At 58.9% G+C, this 17,385-nt stretch overlaps 2 protein-coding genes and 1 long non-coding RNA gene across 9 annotated transcripts; 2 read left to right on the top strand and 1 right to left on the bottom strand.

The window, feature by feature from the left end:
• Window positions 1-131: 131 nt before the first annotated feature.
• FANCE (FA complementation group E) lies at window positions 132-7,250 on the top strand. 4 transcript variants are annotated; one of them, XM_014872588.2, is made up of 12 exons: window positions 132-192; window positions 796-1,045; window positions 1,317-1,938; window positions 2,032-2,076; window positions 2,366-2,425; window positions 2,507-2,650; window positions 2,731-2,854; window positions 3,428-3,503; window positions 3,628-3,694; window positions 3,787-3,912; window positions 4,020-4,114; window positions 4,758-7,250. In XM_014872588.2, exons 1-12 carry the CDS (start codon window positions 162-164, stop codon window positions 4,759-4,761), a joined length of 1,644 nt encoding a protein of 547 aa, XP_014728074.2. In that variant the 5' UTR covers window positions 132-161; the 3' UTR covers window positions 4,762-7,250. The 4 variants fall into 4 exon arrangements, 3 of the variants coding, with proteins under 3 accessions (XP_014728074.2, XP_088036684.1, XP_088036685.1); XM_088180558.1 differs by having other exon boundaries at window positions 4,020-7,250; XM_088180559.1 differs by lacking the exon at window positions 132-192 and having other exon boundaries at window positions 1,015-1,043; window positions 4,020-7,250.
• Window positions 4,751-16,120, top strand: LOC148220930 (inositol 1,4,5-triphosphate receptor associated 2-like). 4 transcript variants are annotated; one of them, XM_088180560.1, is made up of 15 exons: window positions 4,751-4,855; window positions 10,165-10,319; window positions 11,134-11,180; window positions 11,555-11,622; window positions 11,777-11,840; window positions 12,128-12,203; window positions 12,449-12,476; window positions 13,099-13,239; window positions 13,351-13,482; window positions 13,766-13,913; window positions 14,405-14,457; window positions 15,023-15,073; window positions 15,158-15,240; window positions 15,327-15,440; window positions 15,748-16,120. In XM_088180560.1, the coding sequence occupies exons 2-15, from the start codon at window positions 10,198-10,200 to the stop codon at window positions 15,905-15,907; spliced, it is 1,287 nt and encodes a 428-aa protein (XP_088036686.1). In that variant the 5' UTR covers window positions 4,751-4,855; window positions 10,165-10,197; the 3' UTR covers window positions 15,908-16,120. The 4 variants fall into 4 exon arrangements, with proteins under 4 accessions (XP_088036686.1, XP_088036687.1, XP_088036689.1 ...); XM_088180561.1 differs by lacking the exon at window positions 4,751-4,855 and adding an exon at window positions 8,264-8,278; XM_088180563.1 differs by lacking the exons at window positions 4,751-4,855; window positions 10,165-10,319 and adding an exon at window positions 10,879-11,031.
• LOC148220929 (uncharacterized) lies at window positions 15,820-17,274 on the bottom strand. Its single transcript, XR_015808776.1, has 3 exons — window positions 17,159-17,274; window positions 16,897-17,058; window positions 15,820-15,957 (listed from the first exon to the last, which is right to left on the bottom strand). It is a non-coding gene; the product is annotated as an uncharacterized LOC148220929 (long non-coding RNA).
• Between the last annotated feature and the right edge of the window lie 111 nt (window positions 17,275-17,385).

The following is a 17,385-nucleotide window of genomic DNA, read 5'->3' as shown; positions in this document are numbered from 1 at the left end:
GGAAAGGCGGTCTTTGGGTTGGAATTTAAGGGATATTTGCATAACGAGCTCCTTTGCGCGCGGTCGGTTTGCGTTTCCCGGGGGCGGGACCGGAAGGGGCTCCTCGGGGCCGGGGGAGAGCGCGGGGAGACCCGGGGAGGGATCGTGCGGTGACACCGGGAATGAGCGGTGACAGCCGGGAGGAAGCGTGTGGTGAGACCGGGGAGGGAGCCCGGGACTGCCCGAGAGTGAGTGAGCGGTGACACCGGGAGTGAGCGGTGACACCCGGGAGTGAGCGTGCGGTGACACCGGGAGTGTGCTCGGCACTGCCCGGGAGCGGGCGGCGGTTCCTGGGCACAGCAGTGACCGCGGCAGTGCATGGGGCCGGGGGAGCCCCACCAGCAGCGCCCCCCGGGAGGGCAGCGGGGTTGAGCTGGGGCTGCCAGAGAAGGGGGGTGTTGGAGGGCACGGAGGGACTCCCGGTGCTCCCGGATCCTCGGGTGGGCAGGGCGGGTAAAGGCAGCTCCCGAAGTTGGTGCCGGGGTCGGTGCCGAGCAGGTCGTGGTCGTCCGGTGCCTCCCGAGTGTGACCCATGTCTGGTTCTCGCCGGTGTGACCGCGTCCGGCTGTCCCGGGTGTGACCCGTGTGCGCTCTCCACCTTGTGTGTGTCCCATGTCCGGCTGTGCCCTGTGCGTGTGACCCGGTCCGGCTGTGCCCCGTGTCCGTGCCCCGTGTCCGGCTGTGCCCCGTGTCCGTGCCCCGTGTCCGGCTGTGCCCCGTGTGTGTGACCAGGTCCGGTCTCCCCGTGTCTCGCAGGCGGCTGTGCAGTCCCTGCTGCAGCGATGGAGCCCCGGTGCCCGCCCTGGCTGGAGCTCTGCCCCGGGCCGTGCCGGCTGCTGCTCCACGCTCTGTGCTCCGGCCCCGCCGGGGCGATGGCCGCGCTGCGGATGCTGCAGCGGGGCCAGCCCCGCCAGGGACCGGGGCAGGCGTTCCCCTGGCAGGCTCTCACCGCAGCCCTGTGCGCCGAGGAGCCCTCGCTGGAGGAGCCGAATGACACCCTGGCTGTGTGAGTTGGATACATTTCTAAAACTCGGTGTTTTGGGTGTCAGGTGCATAATTTGGGAGAGCACATCCGCTTCCCCCGGTGCAGCGGTCCGTACATGAAGTTGGGATCATAGCAGTGACCCCCTGGTGTCCCAGCCTGTGTCTGCAAGGGCTGGTGAAGGCATTAGCTGCCTCCTCCTCTTGCTTGCAAGTGCTGTGGGACTCTGCTCCACGGGGCAGGTTGGAGTCAGAACGGGGGGATTTGCTCTGACCACTCACCTCTCCTTTTCCAGCAAGCCACGGCTGCTGCTGCTGCCCGTCTTGTGCCAGAGAAACCTCTTCTCCCTGCTCCTCGTGGTGCAGGATGCAGTGCCAGGGGACTGCCTTCACCGGCTGCTCCAGGCCTTGGAACAGGATTCCCATGTGGATCCCTGGGTGCAGGCACTGGGGGATCTGCTCCGGCGGGGACCAAGGGCAGAGGAGGGCCCCTCACTTCCCACTGCCCTGTCTTCCACATGCCAGCAGCAGCTTAGAGGCCTGTGCCAGAAAATTACCCAGAAGAAACCAGAGGGGCAAAGAAAATTGAACTGGTGCTTCAGCAAGCAGCCTGTTGCCCCTGACTCTGTGCCTCAAAGTGGGAAGCGCAAGAAAGTGCTGGAGGAGAGCCTGGAGTTGGACAGTGAGAGAGAGGGGAAGAGGTTGTTGCTGGAGGAGGTGGCATTTGAGCCCCTGGGCCCCCAGGAATGTGGAGATGTGGCAGGGGTGCAAGAGGAGGTGCCCGAGGAGCCTTCAGGGGACACATCTGCTCAGAGCACAGACAAGGCTGCTCCTGACAGCTCCCAGCAGGATGCAGCTGGGGAGCTCAGGAAGATTTCCCAGACAGAGCTGGCAGCAGAGGTGCAGTCCTTTGTCCAGGTACTGTGTGTAGGGTGTGCTGTCCCCTTCCAGGCAGTGAGCCTTTACCTGATCAGAGGCCTGACTCCCATTCCTTCATCTCATTTCCCTCAGGTGCATGGACAGGGGCTGAAAATGCTGCTGCTGCAGGAGTCCAGTGTAAGTGGTTGCTTCTGTCTCTCTCCTGGAGCTGATGCTCTAAACAGGGTCATGCCAGGGCCTTGGGAGGGTTGGAAAAGGAGGTGGATTTCACAGAGCCAGCTGGATGGGGATAAAAAGCCCTGTTGGCACTTCCTCTGGGCTTGGGATACAGACACCTGCCTGCACCTGGCAGGTGTGAGGGGCTGCCTGTGGGCTCAACACTGACAGACTTGGGGGAAGGGAGAAGCCCTGGAGCTGCATTTTGTGGCTTGGTTTATTTGATGCATTACTCAGTGTTTCCCTCCAGCACTCCGAGCTGCGCACCCCACCTGAGCTGAGCATCCTGAACAACTGCTCCCCCATCCAGGTGAGCCCCAGCATCCCTGCTGCAGCTGCTGCAGGGGCTCAGCTGCTGTCCCTAATGTCCCATCCCCTCTGCCATCCCCAGCTCGAGGGGCTGTGCTCCTTCCTCCAGCTCTCCACGTGCCCAGAGCCCTCCCTGGTGCGTTTCTGTGGCTGGCTGCTGGCTCTGACCCCTGACCTCAGCTACACCAGCGCTGCCATCCTGGCAGAGCAGCTCTTCCTCAGGCGAGTACGTGCCAGGGCAGAGGAGGTTTCCTGCTCCCTGTTTCCCTCTCCACTGTCCCCACCTCCTGCCTTTTCTGTCCCTAGGTCCTGTCCCTCACCCAGCCACCTTCCCGACATCTCATGGCTGCCCTCACTTCGTTTTGCTCCAAGTATTCCCACTCCTTCTGCCGTGTGCTGGTGGCTGCGGTGCTGCAGGAGCCAGGGGAAGGTGTGCTGGGCTGGTGGGAGGTGTGGCTGCTTCTGGGAGCTGGGGAGGTGCTCCAGCTGCAGAGTGCTGTCTCCTGGGAGGCATTTGTCCCATGGGATAGGTGTTAGGAACCATGGAGGTGTGGGGCTGGTTCTTTCTGGGCAGGTGAGCACTTGGAGGTTGGGATGGGAAATGGGTTTACAGATGCCTGAGATGGAGTGGGAGAGTTGGCTAGGCTGGCTTCTGGCTTCTTTTTTCCCAAAGGACAGTCCCCATACCTCCGTGATTGGAGGGCTCCCGAGGGCTCCTAATGCTCAGGCCAGAGCTGCCCCAGGGTGGCTGTGCTGGTGTGAGGAGAGAGTGAACCCCTGGCACAGTAGTATCCCCTTTTCCCAGAGACTGCTGCTGTTTAAACCCTTGCTACAGCTGGGCAAAGGAAGCAGGATTATCCTGAGCAGTAGAAGGGGGCACTGCATGGTTTCTACCTATCCTGACTGGGACATACTCCTGTGAAGGGGTGCCAGGAAGGGCCAGGCACATCCCCATGGATTTGGCTGCTTCTGGAGGCTCTCCCCTGCTGCTTTGCCTTTGCAGGGGCTGAGCAGACCAAGCTGATGTGCGAGCTCGTGGAGGAGTGCCTGGAGCCCCACTCTGTGCAGCTGGTGCTAAGGTGAGGGGTTACAGGGCTGACAGCTCTGCTTTGGCCTCACCTGGATGGGTCCAGGTGGCAGCAGCCATTTGGGAGCACCAGCAAGGCCGTGGAGCAGCACCTTTCCTCTTCACTGTCCTTCCAGCCAAGTCCTGGAGGTGCCTTTGTCAGAGAAACTCCTGCCAGTGCTGCAGGCTGTGCTGGGGCGGCAGGTGAGGTTTCCTTGTCCCACGGGTTTCATTGATGTCTCCAGCAGTGCTGGAGCAAGGACCCACTCTCCTACCTGCTCCTGTGTCTTTTCCAGGAGGTGCTGCCCCCTGAGCTCTTGGATCTCCTGGTGCTGACTCTGTGCCAGCAGGCCCCAGCCTTTGCCACGTCCCTGAGTTTTGCCAAGCTGGTGACAGCTGTGCTCACGGTGCATCAGAGCCAGGTGAGCCAGGCCAGGCTCAGCTCCTGCAGCTCCTGAGACCTGGCCCAGAGGTCTCAGGTGGGCTCCTGGCAGGGCAGTGCCCTGAGCTCGTGCTGTCTCCATCCCAGGTGACCCCAGCTCAGCGGAGCAGTCTGGCTGCTGTCCTGGATCGGAGCAATGCAGCACTGAAGAAATCACTGCAGGCTGTGCTGGAAGGGGCCAGGTGAGGTGGGGACAGGGGTCCCTATTGTCAGGAGAATTAAGCCACAAACACCAGAGGAGAGTCCAGAAAGGAGACAGAGGAGTCCTTTTGCTTTATTCGAATAAAGGAAGAGTCAATGGGGCATTCCCCTGGGATCTCTCAGATTTTTGGAGGACACAGCCTCCCTTTTTATCCTAATTTCCTATTTGCATTTCCCTCTCTCTTTCCCCATTGGCTGAGGTGCTTGAGAGGTACAGACTTCCCAAACCCCTGGTATGTAACATTCCCCTCTAATGTCTAACCCTCTCTTTTAATTTTTAATTCTTACAGAATTCTTGTTTTTACCCATTGTTTCATTCATCTTTCAATATCCAATTTCATTTATCAGCAAACCTACAGTTTGTTTGTAAAGGCAAATATCTGTTATTCCATTCATCAGTCAGTGGAATCCTTCCCATTGTTTCTTTTATCTCTCAGTGCTGGTTTTATCTACCAGCAGACCCACAGCTCGTTTGTAAAGACAAATCCCTCATTCCTCTCGCTGTCATGGGGGATGGCAGACTCTGCACCCTGGGCCACCCCAGGGGTGGGGAACCAGAAGGGACCAGAGGTGTGCAGTGTTGTGACAGGGGCTTTCCTCTTCTTAATTTTTGTCTTTTCTCAGGTGACCACCAAAAGGGCTGGTGAGGTGACAGCTTCCTTGCGTGGAGGACACTCATTGCACAGCAGCAGCCACAGCCACCCCTCACTGGCTTCCCCCTGGTGAGGTGGGACCCTGCCAGGGGGGTCTGTTCCCCACAGTGCCCAGGGCTCCCCCAGCACCTGGTTGTGAGGGGGCTCTTGCTGGGCAGTGCCATCTCAGCCCCCCACACTCCCTGGGGCTTGGAGGGGTCTTGGTTGAGCAATTAATGTGTTTTCAGGGGTTTCTGTATCTGTTCTCCCTCGGGCCTGCTACACTCAACAAGGTGACCAGGCAGGTCACAACCCATGGAGGACTTCAGGTCCTGAGTTCTTAGAGCCCAAAACACACCACAGACATTGGTTGAGGCTGCATGAAGTTGCTAATTCTGGAGTTAGTTCACTATCTTGATTTTACCTCAGCTCATTCCAAGGCACGAGTTCCATACACATCCACATTCCTCCTCAACAGCCAAGCTGGTTTTGGAGTGGTGCAGGCTGGGCTGCTGCTTTGTGTATCTGATCTGCTGGGATTTACAGATCTCTGGGTGTAGGAGAGTGGGATTTAGCTGGAAATTTTGAGCGTTCTGCTTTAAGTCCACCTTTCTTTCCTGTTTGCCTGGCCTGTGAGGGGCCCTGCTGTGTGTGACACATTTCTGGTGATGATGACACTCATTGCCCTAATAGAAAGTGCTTGTATGGCATGACTCTGGAAAGTACCCACTGGAAACTTCATCTAGGCACCTCCTGGTCTGAGAACTGAGAAGAAAAAGTTGGGAGAGAGTGGAGATTCAGGCAGGTAGAGCTAGGGTTTCAGTGGAGGTTTTGAAGCATTGCATACTTCAGGAGCTATTTAAAAATCCATAAACATCTACAAAGGGAGAAGGAGCATTATAACATGCAGGTGTGATCTGTGGCTGCCTCAGGTTAGCTCAATAATGTTTAGATCCAAGCCAGAGGAAGGAAACTCTGAAGCATTAGGTGACGCTCTTAAGGCTGAGAGCACAGATTTCTTTGTATAAGAATCTCCTGAGCTATTTTAGGTGACACTGGACTGATGAGGCTTCAAAGTCCGCATTAGCTGGAGGATAGAAACCTCCAGGGAGCCAGATTGTTGATGTGTTTGCATTCCAGTGTGTTAGTGGCTGAGTATAGTGAAGCTATTGTAGGGCTGCCCAAAATACGACATAAATAGAAATTGTGCCACGATCATCAAGGTCTAAGCCTGCTCTTCTGGCTTTATTAGGTAGCAGGCTCTGATCTTTGCAGTTTCCTTGCAGAGCTTCCACCAAGTGACCTCAGTGTCATTGTCCCCAGTGCTCTGTCTGGCTGTGGCTGTGGTCACATGGACATGACCACTGGCTTGTGGCAAGAGCCTTCTTATCCCTGGTTTTGCTCTTGGCTGCAGCTTATAGTGTGCTGTGGGTTCCTCTGAGGTGTTCATGCAGATAACAATCATGTAAGGAGAGCTGGGAGCAAACCCTGGGGACACTGCACATGCTGGTGGAAGACTGCTTGTTTATATGGCAGCACCTGCACAGAAAACTTTACTTTTGACTCCTCTTGACCCTTCCAAGAACTTTAAAATCCATCCTGAACAGCGCAGAGAAATGCATGCAGCATAAAACATCAGTCATTTTATAGTTCAGCAGAACCTTGGCCAAGGGTGGTGGGAGTGCCAGGACTGGCTCTGTCCTTGTCCTGATTTAAGAGCAGTGATGGTGAAGGGAATGGTCTGAAGCTTTGTCTGAGACCTTTCCTAGGCTGGAGGTAGAAGGCAGCATGTGATTTTCAGCCAGTTTATTTGTTATATTTGGCAGTGGTTCCTTACCTGCTTCCTCTTCTCTTTTTAGAGTTTTACTTCACATTACACAGGGAATTCCCTTTTTGGCCTAGTAGTTCTTGGGGTTTTTTGAAGGAGATTCCTCATATGCAATTGCATGGTTATCTGTCCACTCTGCTGCTTCCACACCCTCCACAGGGATTTTGGAACCAGTTTCATGACAAGATGATTCCTTCACTCCCCAGGGGCCTTCATGGGGCTGTGGCCAGGGAGCAGAGAGACTTTTTGGGGTGTGGGGTCTGTGAGTGTTAAACACCAGACATCAGAGCCATTCAGGAGCCATGGGCCATGTAGCACCTTGTTGGAAGGGGCTGAAACTCAGTGGCTTTCCTGCAAATGGCCTGTATCCATCCCCAAAGGGGCTGCCCCTCTCCAAACAGGAGCTCCAGATTGTTGCTGTGTCTGCTCTTGCAGTGCCAGGGGTCACCCCACTTGTCCCTGGAGGTGACTGTGTCCAGTGGCAGCCTGATCGTCTCACGTGTAATTCCCAACATGCTGATGCAGTTCTGCCTGGAAACCTGGGGGCTGTGACACCCAAATGTGAGGCTGAACTGCTCTGGGGGAGGCTCAGCAATATTTATTTTTTTCCACTTGGGATTTAAAACTGAATAAAAAGAAATAGCAATTTTCCTTCTTGTTTGTTGTTTTTTAGGGTTTTTTTTGTTTGTTTGCTTGTTTGTTTTCTGGCAACCTTTTAATCATAAGACAAGAATGGTGTTCTCTCGTGGGCAGCCTGGTGGCTGCCAGGTCCCTGTCGGCTAGGGAAGCCAGGGCCACAGAAAGCTGAATTTGAGGGAGGGCTGGAGCTCTGTCTTGTGGTTGGGCTCCTGCACAGACCTGTAAATCACGCTTGCCACATCAGTGGCAGCAGTCAGTGTCAGTCTGAGCAGCTTTCTTCCAAGAAGTGAATAATCCAGATGACCACACTCGCTCTGATCTGAGTTTAGCTCAGCTTCAGGTGCCTCGGGAGATGCTGCTGTGAGGGACCTCGCTGGAAGGACAGGGGACAAAGGCAGAGCCCGCAGCCACATGCTGCCACCCACCCCCCTGGGCTGGAGATCTCCCTGCAGGGTCTCGTTCCTCCCTGCTGAACAGGTCTGTGCGAGGGGAACTGGGCTGCTTTTCCTTGCCTGAGGCTCTGTGATACCTAGATTGCAGTCACGATTTAGCTTAAAAATAAGAATGCCTAAAAATCCCTGCATGCTTTTAGCAAATGCTTTTAGAGGCTCTTTGAACGGGGTGGTTTGTGAGCAGGGGCATTGCCTCTTGTGAGCCCTCCCCTGAGTGTGGGAGGGAACAATGCCATGGTGTCCTTGGTTCTGTGTCCCCACGGAGCAGCCCTGGGCCTGCCTGGACACCAGAGCAGAGGCCACGGAGCCTGATGTGCTGCCTGCTCCTGGGGAGGAAGCTGGGGCACTCTGCAAGGGTGTCCATCCTTCACTCCCCCTGTTTTATAAGCCCTAGGGCTGCGTTCTGGGCTCTCACTCTGGCAGGGGGGTCAGAGCCTGGGTCAAGCCTGCCCTGGCACTGGGAGATGCTCTCCCTGTTTGCCCTCTCAGGGCTGGAGAGGTCTGCAGACCCCAAGGTGTCCACTGGGCTCCCTGGGCATGGGGGGGCGGGAGCAGCTGCCAGCTGGTAGTGCTGGACATGGAGCCCGACTCGCTGTAAGCTCATTAGGGGAAGAAAGCGGCTTTAGAGGATGGGATGGATTTGAGCAAAGGGGTTGGGGCAATGGGGGATGGCTGGGGGGAAGTGGGGGTGCTGAGAGGGGCAGGAGGGAAGGGGCTCCTGGGCAGAGGGGCTTCCCTGCATCACCGAGTAAGATGCTACAGGGGCTCCTCATCAGCCATTCTGGTTTAGCCCGGTGCTGGGACCCCCATGAAAGCACGGGGGGATTCCCCATCTCTCCTGACTGCCCCCACCCTGCCCTGAACCTCCTGCCAGGGAGATGCTGAGGCTCAGCTCTGTTCTGCTCGGCACACACCGGGCACAGAGGAGCAGCCCCGGTCCTTCCCAGCTCTGCCACCTCCTCAGAGCGGGTGCAGGATCTGGCCCCGCACCAAAAGCAGAGGTTTCCTGGCCACCTGCAGACCACTCTGCCCGCCCTGGCCGGCGCGGGGAGCTCCCAGCCGCTCTCACGCATCTCCTTTAAAGGCCTTCTCTCATCGGGCTCGTCGCCGGCAGCTCCGTCTGCCGCAGATGCGGCTGCTCTGCCCTGGGGGAGGCTCTGCCCTGGGGGAGGCTCTGCCGCCGGCAGCAGCCCCGAGCCCCCGATCCCCTCCCGGGGCCGATGGGGGCCCCGCAGGGCTGAGTGCCGGCTCCGAGCTGGGTGATGCCAGCATCTGCCTTCGGCTGCTTGAGAGGAGTTCCGGCAGGTAATGATGTCCCGGGGAGCGTTTGGTCGTGGCTGAGTGGAGGGAAAGAGCCCGGTCTGGCATCTCAGGGGTTTCCTTATGCTAAACCAGCTGCGTGTCTCGTATCTTTTCCATCTGTAACACAAAAATACGGAGCGAGTGTCTGTGAGGCTGTCAGAGCTGGGGGAAGGCAGCAGCCTGCGGGGTCTGTGATGGATTGAGCACTTTGCAGCAGGGACCGGCCCTCCAGAGCACTCTGATGCTCGCTGCTGTGATGGGTTTGCCTGATCCCTGCTGGCTGGAAGCCTGAGCCCCGGGGTGGAGGTGTCAGCGACAATTCCCACCGTATAGGTGTGAAATGGGCTGGCTTTGGCAGGTGCCAAGTGCTGCTTTTTACACCTCCATCAGAGCTGAGCAGGCACTGAGAGCTGGGTGATGGCCCTGCTTTGTGCTGGGATGACTTAGACTGAGCTCGGCCTAGGCTTTGTACAGGCACGTGGGGCTTCAAGCAGTCCCTGCTCTCTGCCTCCATAGATCTCTCCTGCGTTTCCTGTCCTGGACAAAAAATTCTCTTTCTTTCCTATATCTGCATGTCCACGGGCACAGCCTGCGAGGAGTCACTGTAGGACAGCCCCTTGTGCACAGCGACTTCACCCTGGGATGGGAGAGGGACTTTGTGGACCCCTTGCATCTTTCTCTGATTCCTTAAACGTTGTGAAACAGCTTGAATGAGTTGTCCAAGCTCCCTTATATTTGGAAATCTTTTATATTTGTCTCTGGGAGCTCGGGGATTGTTCTGTCTGCAGCCTGGAGAACAGGGGGTTGCTCTCACTCTGCACTGCACTGGTTGGTGGCTGCAAATTTAGCTCCCCCCATGAAGCTGACCCACATCACAAGCCCAAAATGAGGATTGCCCTGGGGGAAGGAAATTGGGGTGACAAGCAGGAAAGTCCACCCTCAGCACTGCCCAGAAATGAGACTTGTATTGAATTTCTCATTTGCCTTGCTCCATGCCCGCCCAAATCCCACCATCCTCCTCCTGAATCACAGCGGGCCTCCCCACCTCTTTTCCCACAGATGCCTCCACGCTAAGCAGAGGAGCTCGAAGCTCCTGCTGGGTGAGAAAACGCTTTAAAAATATAACATTTAGAGGCGGTCTCCATCTGCGCGCAGCTAATGTGGGTCTCTCACGATAGGTGTGCTGCTCCTGGAGCCTCTGCACTTCACAAATGAAGCCACTCGAAGGGACCTCGCTGGGACAGGGGGAGGAGGAGGCGCAGGGACCGGCCCAGGGGCGCCGGCGGCGGCAGAGGCAGAGGACAAGCTGCCGACCCAGCCCCTCACCTCGAAGGTACGTGCACCAAAACAACTCACCCAGCGGCTCTCGGGGTGCCAGCAAGGATGGGACAGTGATGGGAGTGCCAGGCAAGGGACACTGAGCATCGTTTTGGCACGGTGGCCCCTTCTCCTGCAGCCACTGCTCTCAGGCTCGCCAGGAGGCGAGGGAAAAGCCCTGCTGCAGCCCTTTCCAGAGGCAGGGGAAAAAGTTTAGGGGTTCAAACCCTCTCCCAGTTGGGTGCTGGGCTCCAGCGTGGGGCTGCAGAGGGCTCTTTGCCCCTGTATCCCCACTCCTGCCATCCCTGGTGGCCTCCAGCATCAGCGAGCAGGGATGCTACAGAGCTGCCAGACCTGGCACCCAGGACAGGGTTTTGGGGTGATAAACCTGTCCCAGTGCACTTTTAGGGGAGCCTGCCATCCCCATGGGGGTGCTGTGAGATGATTCCTGGGCTCTGGGTTTGTTATAGTGCTGGAAGAGGCCGGCTCGCAGCGAGGTCCGCTTGGCAGCCAGAGCAGGGAAAAAAAAAAAAAAAAAAAAAAAAGACATTGCTGAGGCAAAGTACGGCAGTGGCTGGTTGGTGACTCATTGCTGGCTGGAAACGGCTTCAGCGGGTCCTCTGTGGGGCTCTGCGGCAGCAGCAGGAGCGGAGGGGGCGGCTCGCCCGGGGCAGGCAGAGCGGGACAGGGACGGAGCAGGCTGTGGAGGATGCTCGGGAAGGACCCAGGTCCGGAGCAGCCCCATCGAGGGAGCTGGGGGAACGTGAGGGGTGGGATGCTGCCGATGCTTCCGGAGTTTCTTTAGGGTTTATCCGGGATTCCCTTCACAGGGAGCAGCAGGCAGAGCTGTCCGGGCTCCCCACATCTCCGGATGAAGGTAAGGGCAGCCCTGGTGGGGATGGGGTCAGAAGGGTGGGTTTTCCACCCTCCCTCCCTGAGGGTGTCCCCTGGCCTGGCAGCACCCACCTGCAACCCCTTCCAGCCCTGGGACCCCAACCCCATCCCCTGGATTTGCCTCATCATCTGTAGCCCACCCTCTGCACTGGATCCCTGTCCCTCCTACCCCTGCCCTGGCCCAGTTTAGCTCGAGCTCCCTAAATCCCACAGGGATATTTTGGGGGGTACCTGCCAGCTCACATCCCTTGGGAGCCTGCAGGCTGCAGAAGTGCCAGTGGCAGTTTTGGGGGTCTCTCCTGAAGTGGTGTCAGGCTGGGGAGGGGACCCAGCTCCCACCATCCTTTCTGTCCCCAGGCAGGATGAGCAGTCCCCAGGGACACCCAAGCGGGGTTTTGGCCAGGAGCGAGCAGAGCGTGGAGCAGGTCAGTGAGGTGAGAGGGAGGGGAGGGAAACAGGTGGGGGGGCCTTCCCTGCCTGGTTCCTTGGGCTCAGCCAGGCCCTCCCAGCCCCTCTGTGCTGATCTTCTGTGCAGCACCAGGGGGAGGTTTGCTCCAACAGCACCTTTGTGCCTCTCAGGAGCCAGGCAGGGCCGTGCAGGAGCAGGCTGTGCACCCTGGGGACAGTGACAGGACTAAAGAAGGTGGGTGAGTCCTCATCCCACATCCCAGCTGGGTCCCCTTAGGGGAAGATCTGAAGTAGCTGGGGACGAGCATGGGAACATGTTCTGATGAGGGTTGTCTCCCTTAGTGGGGACATGGGGAAGGGGAGACTGGCCTGGGAGGACCTAAAGCCCCCCTAAGGGAAGGATTGGGATTGTTCCAAAACCTGGGCACCTACCTCCTGCTAAGAGAGGAGGCAGAGGGAGGAGGGAAGGCCAAGGGAAAGCCCTCACGTGTGGTCTCTTGTGTCCCCACTGCCTTCCTGCAGACACAGAAACCCTGGAGGAGCCACTGCTGAATCTCCCCAGTGAGCTCTCAGTGCTGGACAGACTTGGCTTGCACAGGTAAGACCAGTGAGCACCTGCATCCCTCCAGGGGCTACAGGACCCCTGGCGGGTCCCAGGGCACAGCACGGCTCAGAAGATTGGACTTTCCTCCTTTTCCATTGCACAAGAGTTGCCGTCCACACAATGGGCACTTGGCTTCCCACTTCTTGTGGTGGCTGGCACCCCTGGGAGCAGAACAAGGGCATTTTCAGCATGCAGCCCCCATGATTCCTCCATCCCTGACAGCACTTCTCTTTCTGCAGGGTGGCTTTGACAGAGCAGGACCTGGAGGTGAGGGCTGCTGGGGGCCATGGGTGGGCTGGGCAAGGGGGACAAAGGACAGACACCTTGCTGGCTCCCAGTCCCATGGCTGTGCCCTGCTCCTTCAGGCACTGCAGTCCCCTGGCAGCCACTTTACAAACCTTTTCCCAGAGATTCTTTTGGCATTTGGAGGCAGCTGCATTTCCATGAGTCTGTCCTCTGTGCGCCCGGCAATCCCACAAAGTGCTCTGCAGCTGCTAAAGAGTGCCCTTAGCCGGGGAGGCGGCAGGAGCCTCGCTAATAAAAATAATTTCCCTGCGAGTGCCAGGGCTGAGTCAGGCTCAGCTGTCAGCCGGGACCCGCAGCGAGGGCTGGCGTCTGCCCGGCGTGTGCTCTTGCCAGGAGGGCTCAACATTTCCATGCGTTATCGGCTGCCTGGGGGATGTGTCTCCCCGGGCTGGCATTTCAAGGGACTGTCCCCAGCAGGCAGCAGCCTAATGGGTGCTGGGGCAAGGCAAGTGCTAATTATCTTTAGCACTGCCCCATTTGGTGGCACGCTGGGAGGTCTGTCTGCGCCTTGGGACAGCAGCACATGGCCCTGGTGGCTTTCCTTCTGTCCCTGTGTCCCACCTCTCACCTCCCCACCCCGCAGGCAGCCTTTGCCCACCTGGCCCTGGCTTTTCGCTGCGATGTGTTCACCCTGCAGCAACGGGTGCAGGTGGAGAAACGGGCACGGGATGCAGCAGAGGAAAACATCCAGGAGGAACTGGGGCAGTGCCGAGCTGCCCTGGAGGTAGGTGGGCACCAGAACAGGGGGCTGGCACGTGCTGGCACCATCCAGCCCCAGAGGGGTTTGGACCACTCAAAGTGCCAGCTCCAGCAGCTCCATCCTTTCCTCCCACAGAGGCTGGGCCGATCCTGTGCCAACGCAGGCTGCAAGGAGACGCTGGAGCAACTGCAGCACAACCTGGCCGTGCTGTCAGCGGCTGTTGAGAGGGCAACCAGTGCTGCGGAGAAGCTGGGGGCTGTACACCAGGTGTGTGCACAGCCAGGGCTGGCAGTGATGGAGGGCGCTACAGACGGGCTGGGACACTCATCCCTGGGCTTGCTGGGCTTTGTCCATCCTCACGGTGCTGGCCTTGACCTCATGTTTGCGCTTACCAGGGTGCAAGGGATCCATCTGCCTGCCCTTGGGAGCAGGAAGGGGATGCACCTGCAGTCCCTGGGTGGAGGCACCATGGCAGGCACAGGGAGGGACTGGCAGAGACCTGGCTCCTTAGGAGACGGGGGCCCTGATCCCCCATCCTGCCTGGCTGCAGGAGGCCCGGATGAGCCGAGCAGCAGAGGTGATGGTGCAGCACGTGGAGAACCTGAAGCGGCACCACATGCGGGAGCACGCGGAGCTGGAGGAGATGAAGCGCCTGATCCAGCAGAACTCCCGCAACCGGCAGCTGGCGGAGACCCAGGGTGAGGTGGGCTCTGCCACCGGGGCCTGTGCAGGGTTTGAACAGAGGAACCCGGCAGGATTTGGTCCCGAGTCCCTCTGAGGGGTCAGTGTGACCCTGCACCACAGAGCCATGGGTGGTGTGAGCTGAGGACTGGTAGTGGGGAACAGCTGATGGGGTGGTGAAGGGAACAGCTGATGACAGTTGTGAGGGGACAGTGGAACGGCAGATGAGTGTGGGAGCAGGTGCTGGTGGCCAAAGAGCCATAACCCAGCTGGGAATGCAGGGCAGTGGGGCCCCATGCACAAAAAGGACTCTGTTCCTGAACACCAAGTCCCACACATGCCATTGCTGTGCACAGAACCAGGTCCCCCTGCCCAGGGCACCACCTGTGTCATGCACAGAGCACATGGCCAGGACAGCATTCAGTGACAGGGAGCTTTGTGACCATCTGTGCATCAGCCCCTTCTTAGTGTTGGGGGACGATGTAAGGCGGCTTCTCTTTGCTCCCAGATGATGTGGAGCCACGGCTGAGACCTCACCCCCTGAAGAGAACTTTCCAGCAGGTAACTGGTCCCAGTTCACAAGTCTCAGAGCCACTGCCTCCCCATGCCCTGCCACCCTCCCTCAACTGGCTGTCCCCACACACCCACTTGTCCCCAAACAATGCCACTGCAGCCAGCTGCTTGCTGCAGGGAAGATCTACTGGAAGTGCCAGGGATGAGGCAAAATGTAGGGGCAGCCTCGGAGGGCTATTGGTAGACAGACAGGGTGCCCAGCAAGCTGGGGGCTGCCTGTGCAAGAGATCTTAAGGCAGATCCTTCTTCCATTGCAGGGCCACAGTGCGAGAGCCTCAGGCTTGGCTGTTCTTTAGCACCAGCTTGAATGTGACACCGATCCCCTGTAGCTCAAGAGGTAGGGGAGGGAGTTAGGCAGCCCCACCAGGACAGCTTTCAGCAGTAATGACAGGCACAAACCTCTTGTCTTTGACTTTCCCTGGCTTTCCAGTTACCCCTCTTAGTTCCAGTGGGAGTTGGCAGTGTCCTGTGGTGTCCCTGGCCGGTGCTGGGGAGGTGCTGGGGAAGCAGGAGGTGAGAAGCACAGTGCTCACCTCCAGCCCCTCTGTTGCAGGGGTCTGCCCGCCGCAGAGTCAGCATCGCCGTCATCCCCAAGCATCTCTTGGTAAGGTTGTGTTTGGTGGGGACAGCCAGGAGCTGTGTCCCCAGGCTCCGTGTCCCCACTGATGCTCCCACCTTCGGTGCCCAGCCAGGTGCCAGCCCTGACAGCCGAGCAGCCCCAGCAGGTGACCCGGAGCCAGAGGGGGCCCAGCGCTGGCCCAGCACCCAGAGGTAACTGCTGGGTGGCCGGGCAGCCATGGCAGCAGCTGCCACTGGCCCGTGTGGGACAGCACTGACCCCGGCCTCTCCCTCCCCAGGAGTGAACTGGAGCCACAGGGCCAGGACAGCGCCGTGAGCGGGAAGTTGGTGGCAGAGGCAGATGGCAGAGGCTCAAGCACAGGGGACGAGGAGCCAGAGCAGCATGGGCTGACGTGAGCAGCACCCTAAGTGTGTCCAGCATCCCTCCGTGGCTGCTGGCCTCTCTGTGGTCCCCGGGTGGCCAGCACGTGGGCAGAGGGCTGGGATGTTGCTTGGCTGTCTCAGCTCAACCCCGCTGTGCCTCAGTTTTGCTCATGCATTGTGGGTTGCCCGTGCCCACCTCAGGCTTGTTCTCTTGGGTTTGTAGAAGGGCCAGTGAGGTTTGGGGCTGTTAAACATCTTCCTTGTCCCCAGACGGGTTGGAGGTGGGATTTGCTCTCTCCCACGGATGACAAGTGTCCCTGGTCACCTTTTCCCCAGGTCCAAGGGGTCTGCAGCAGAACTGTGGCGTCCGTGGCTCTTCCTCCCACAGCACTACTGGGTTTTCTTCTGGCTGCTTCTCCTGAGCATCGCCTTCCTCCTCCTCATCCGTGTCCTGGAGCTGCAGAGACTGCAGTCTGCAGCATCATCCAAGGCCTAGCTGGACAGGGGAGAGGAAGCTGAGAGGCATCTCTGCTCCTTCCCCAAGTCCTGAAACACCAAAACACTAGAATAATAAAATGGGAGGAAAAATGGGGGAATTGTAATGACGGAGCAGGGGGTAGGATCTAAGGTAGGATCTAAAGTATGGTTGGCACATCCATATAACCATGAAGAGTTCAGGGAGCTGCAGAAGCTCTCACTGATGCTGTGAGTTGCCTGTTTTCAGTACATCAGGGAGTGCAGGTGTGCTCCCATATATCCCCTGTGCTGGGGACAGCTCGGGCTGCCCACGGCCGTGGGTTTACTTTAGAGCCGCGTCCCTCAGTGCCACCACACGCCCTCAGTCCCTGCTGTAATTCACATCTAATGCTCCTTTTCTGCTGCCCGGCCGACAGCGCTGGGGCTGGCAGGTCCGTGATGAGCCTTTCCCACGGCACCACAAAGTGCTCACAAACAGAGGGAGCTCTTTGCGACCGCCTGGGAAAAGCGCTTGGTTTGACACAGACTCTCCGTTTCCGTGTCCGCTCCAGCCTCCCGCGGCCCCGAAACACGGGTGGGTTTCACTGCACCCGCACCCAGCAGCTTTGCAGGGACCAGAACAGCCCGGCCGAGCTGCCATGCTGGGGGTTCTGCACCAGGATCCCCAGGAAGGGGCCGGAGGGGCTGCAGAGGGGAGGGATGGAGGTGCTGCGCTGGTCACCCTGCTTGCTGTAGCCGCCGGCAGTGCCACGGGTGACTCAGGGTGGCCGATGTAACCAACGCCCCGTTCGCCACCTCGCCCCGTGTCCCTGAGTCACCGTCCACAGTCTCGTGACAAGTTGTCCCCGTGCGTCACAGCACGCGAGCCCCCTCGCCGTGACACCGTCCCAAAACACGGCCAATGTCCCGCAGCACCCCGAGGACATCGCCACCAGAAACCCCAAAAAAGCTCCCGGCCAGCAGCGATCTGCGGTGAGCCCGGGGGCTCCCCCGCCCGCCCCAAGGTACCTTCATTCACCCCCTGGCACCGTTCCCACCCGGGCGAAACGGAAACGAAATCCCAGAAGTTTCCACGCGAGCTGTGGTGGTCGGGGTGCAGAGCTGGCACTGGGTGGGTCCCCCCGCCCTGGATCCTCCGGTGTCCCCAGCACCCTCCCGGCCGGTTTCTGGCTGCGGGAGGAGCAGCACAACGCCGTGAGAAGGGGGTGAAGCGGTCTGGCTTCATCACCCGAGTCTTTTTGTTTGCTTGGCGAAAAGTCTGTTTTCTCACCCTCCAATACAAAAAGCCCAGCTGGGGTTGCGCTGTGCCGCTCGTCCCGCCGCTCCAAAGCTCCAGAGCTCCAAAGCTCCCGGCTCTGCAGCGGCACAAGGAGCGGTGGCCCCGGGGCCGCCCCTCTCCCGGCACCGCCCGGCCTGGGTCCCCCCGGCCGCGGGGGAGGGTCGGGCAGGCGAGGGGAGGGGAAGGCCGAGGAGGGGAGGGCAAAGGAGAGGAGGGCC

The sequence above is a fragment of the Sturnus vulgaris genome, chromosome 29 (assembly GCF_052056855.1).
Source record: "Sturnus vulgaris isolate bStuVul1 chromosome 29, bStuVul1.hap1, whole genome shotgun sequence".
Lineage (NCBI taxonomy): Eukaryota > Metazoa > Chordata > Aves > Passeriformes > Sturnidae > Sturnus > Sturnus vulgaris.
Note: the sequence above shows the minus strand (reverse complement) of the source record. Positions and strands in the feature narration are given on the sequence as shown.

Bases quoted from the DNA above. Each gene is read 5' to 3' on its own strand.
- FANCE (XM_014872588.2), top strand. From the start codon at position 162: ATGAGCGGTGACAGCCGGGAGGAAGCGTGTG. The intron at 1,939-2,031 runs GTACTGTGTGTA...CATTTCCCTCAG, and splicing joins AGGTGCAGTCCTTTGTCCAG to GTGCATGGACAGGGGCTGAA. The intron at 2,651-2,730 runs GTACGTGCCAGG...TTCTGTCCCTAG, and splicing joins AGCAGCTCTTCCTCAGGCGA to GTCCTGTCCCTCACCCAGCC.
- LOC148220930 (XM_088180560.1), top strand. From the start codon at position 10,198: ATGAAGCCACTCGAAGGGACCTCGCTGGGACAGGGGGAGGAGGAGGCG. The intron at 10,320-11,133 runs GTACGTGCACCA...TTCCCTTCACAG, and splicing joins CCCAGCCCCTCACCTCGAAG to GGAGCAGCAGGCAGAGCTGT. The intron at 11,181-11,554 runs GTAAGGGCAGCC...TTCTGTCCCCAG, and splicing joins CCCCACATCTCCGGATGAAG to GCAGGATGAGCAGTCCCCAG.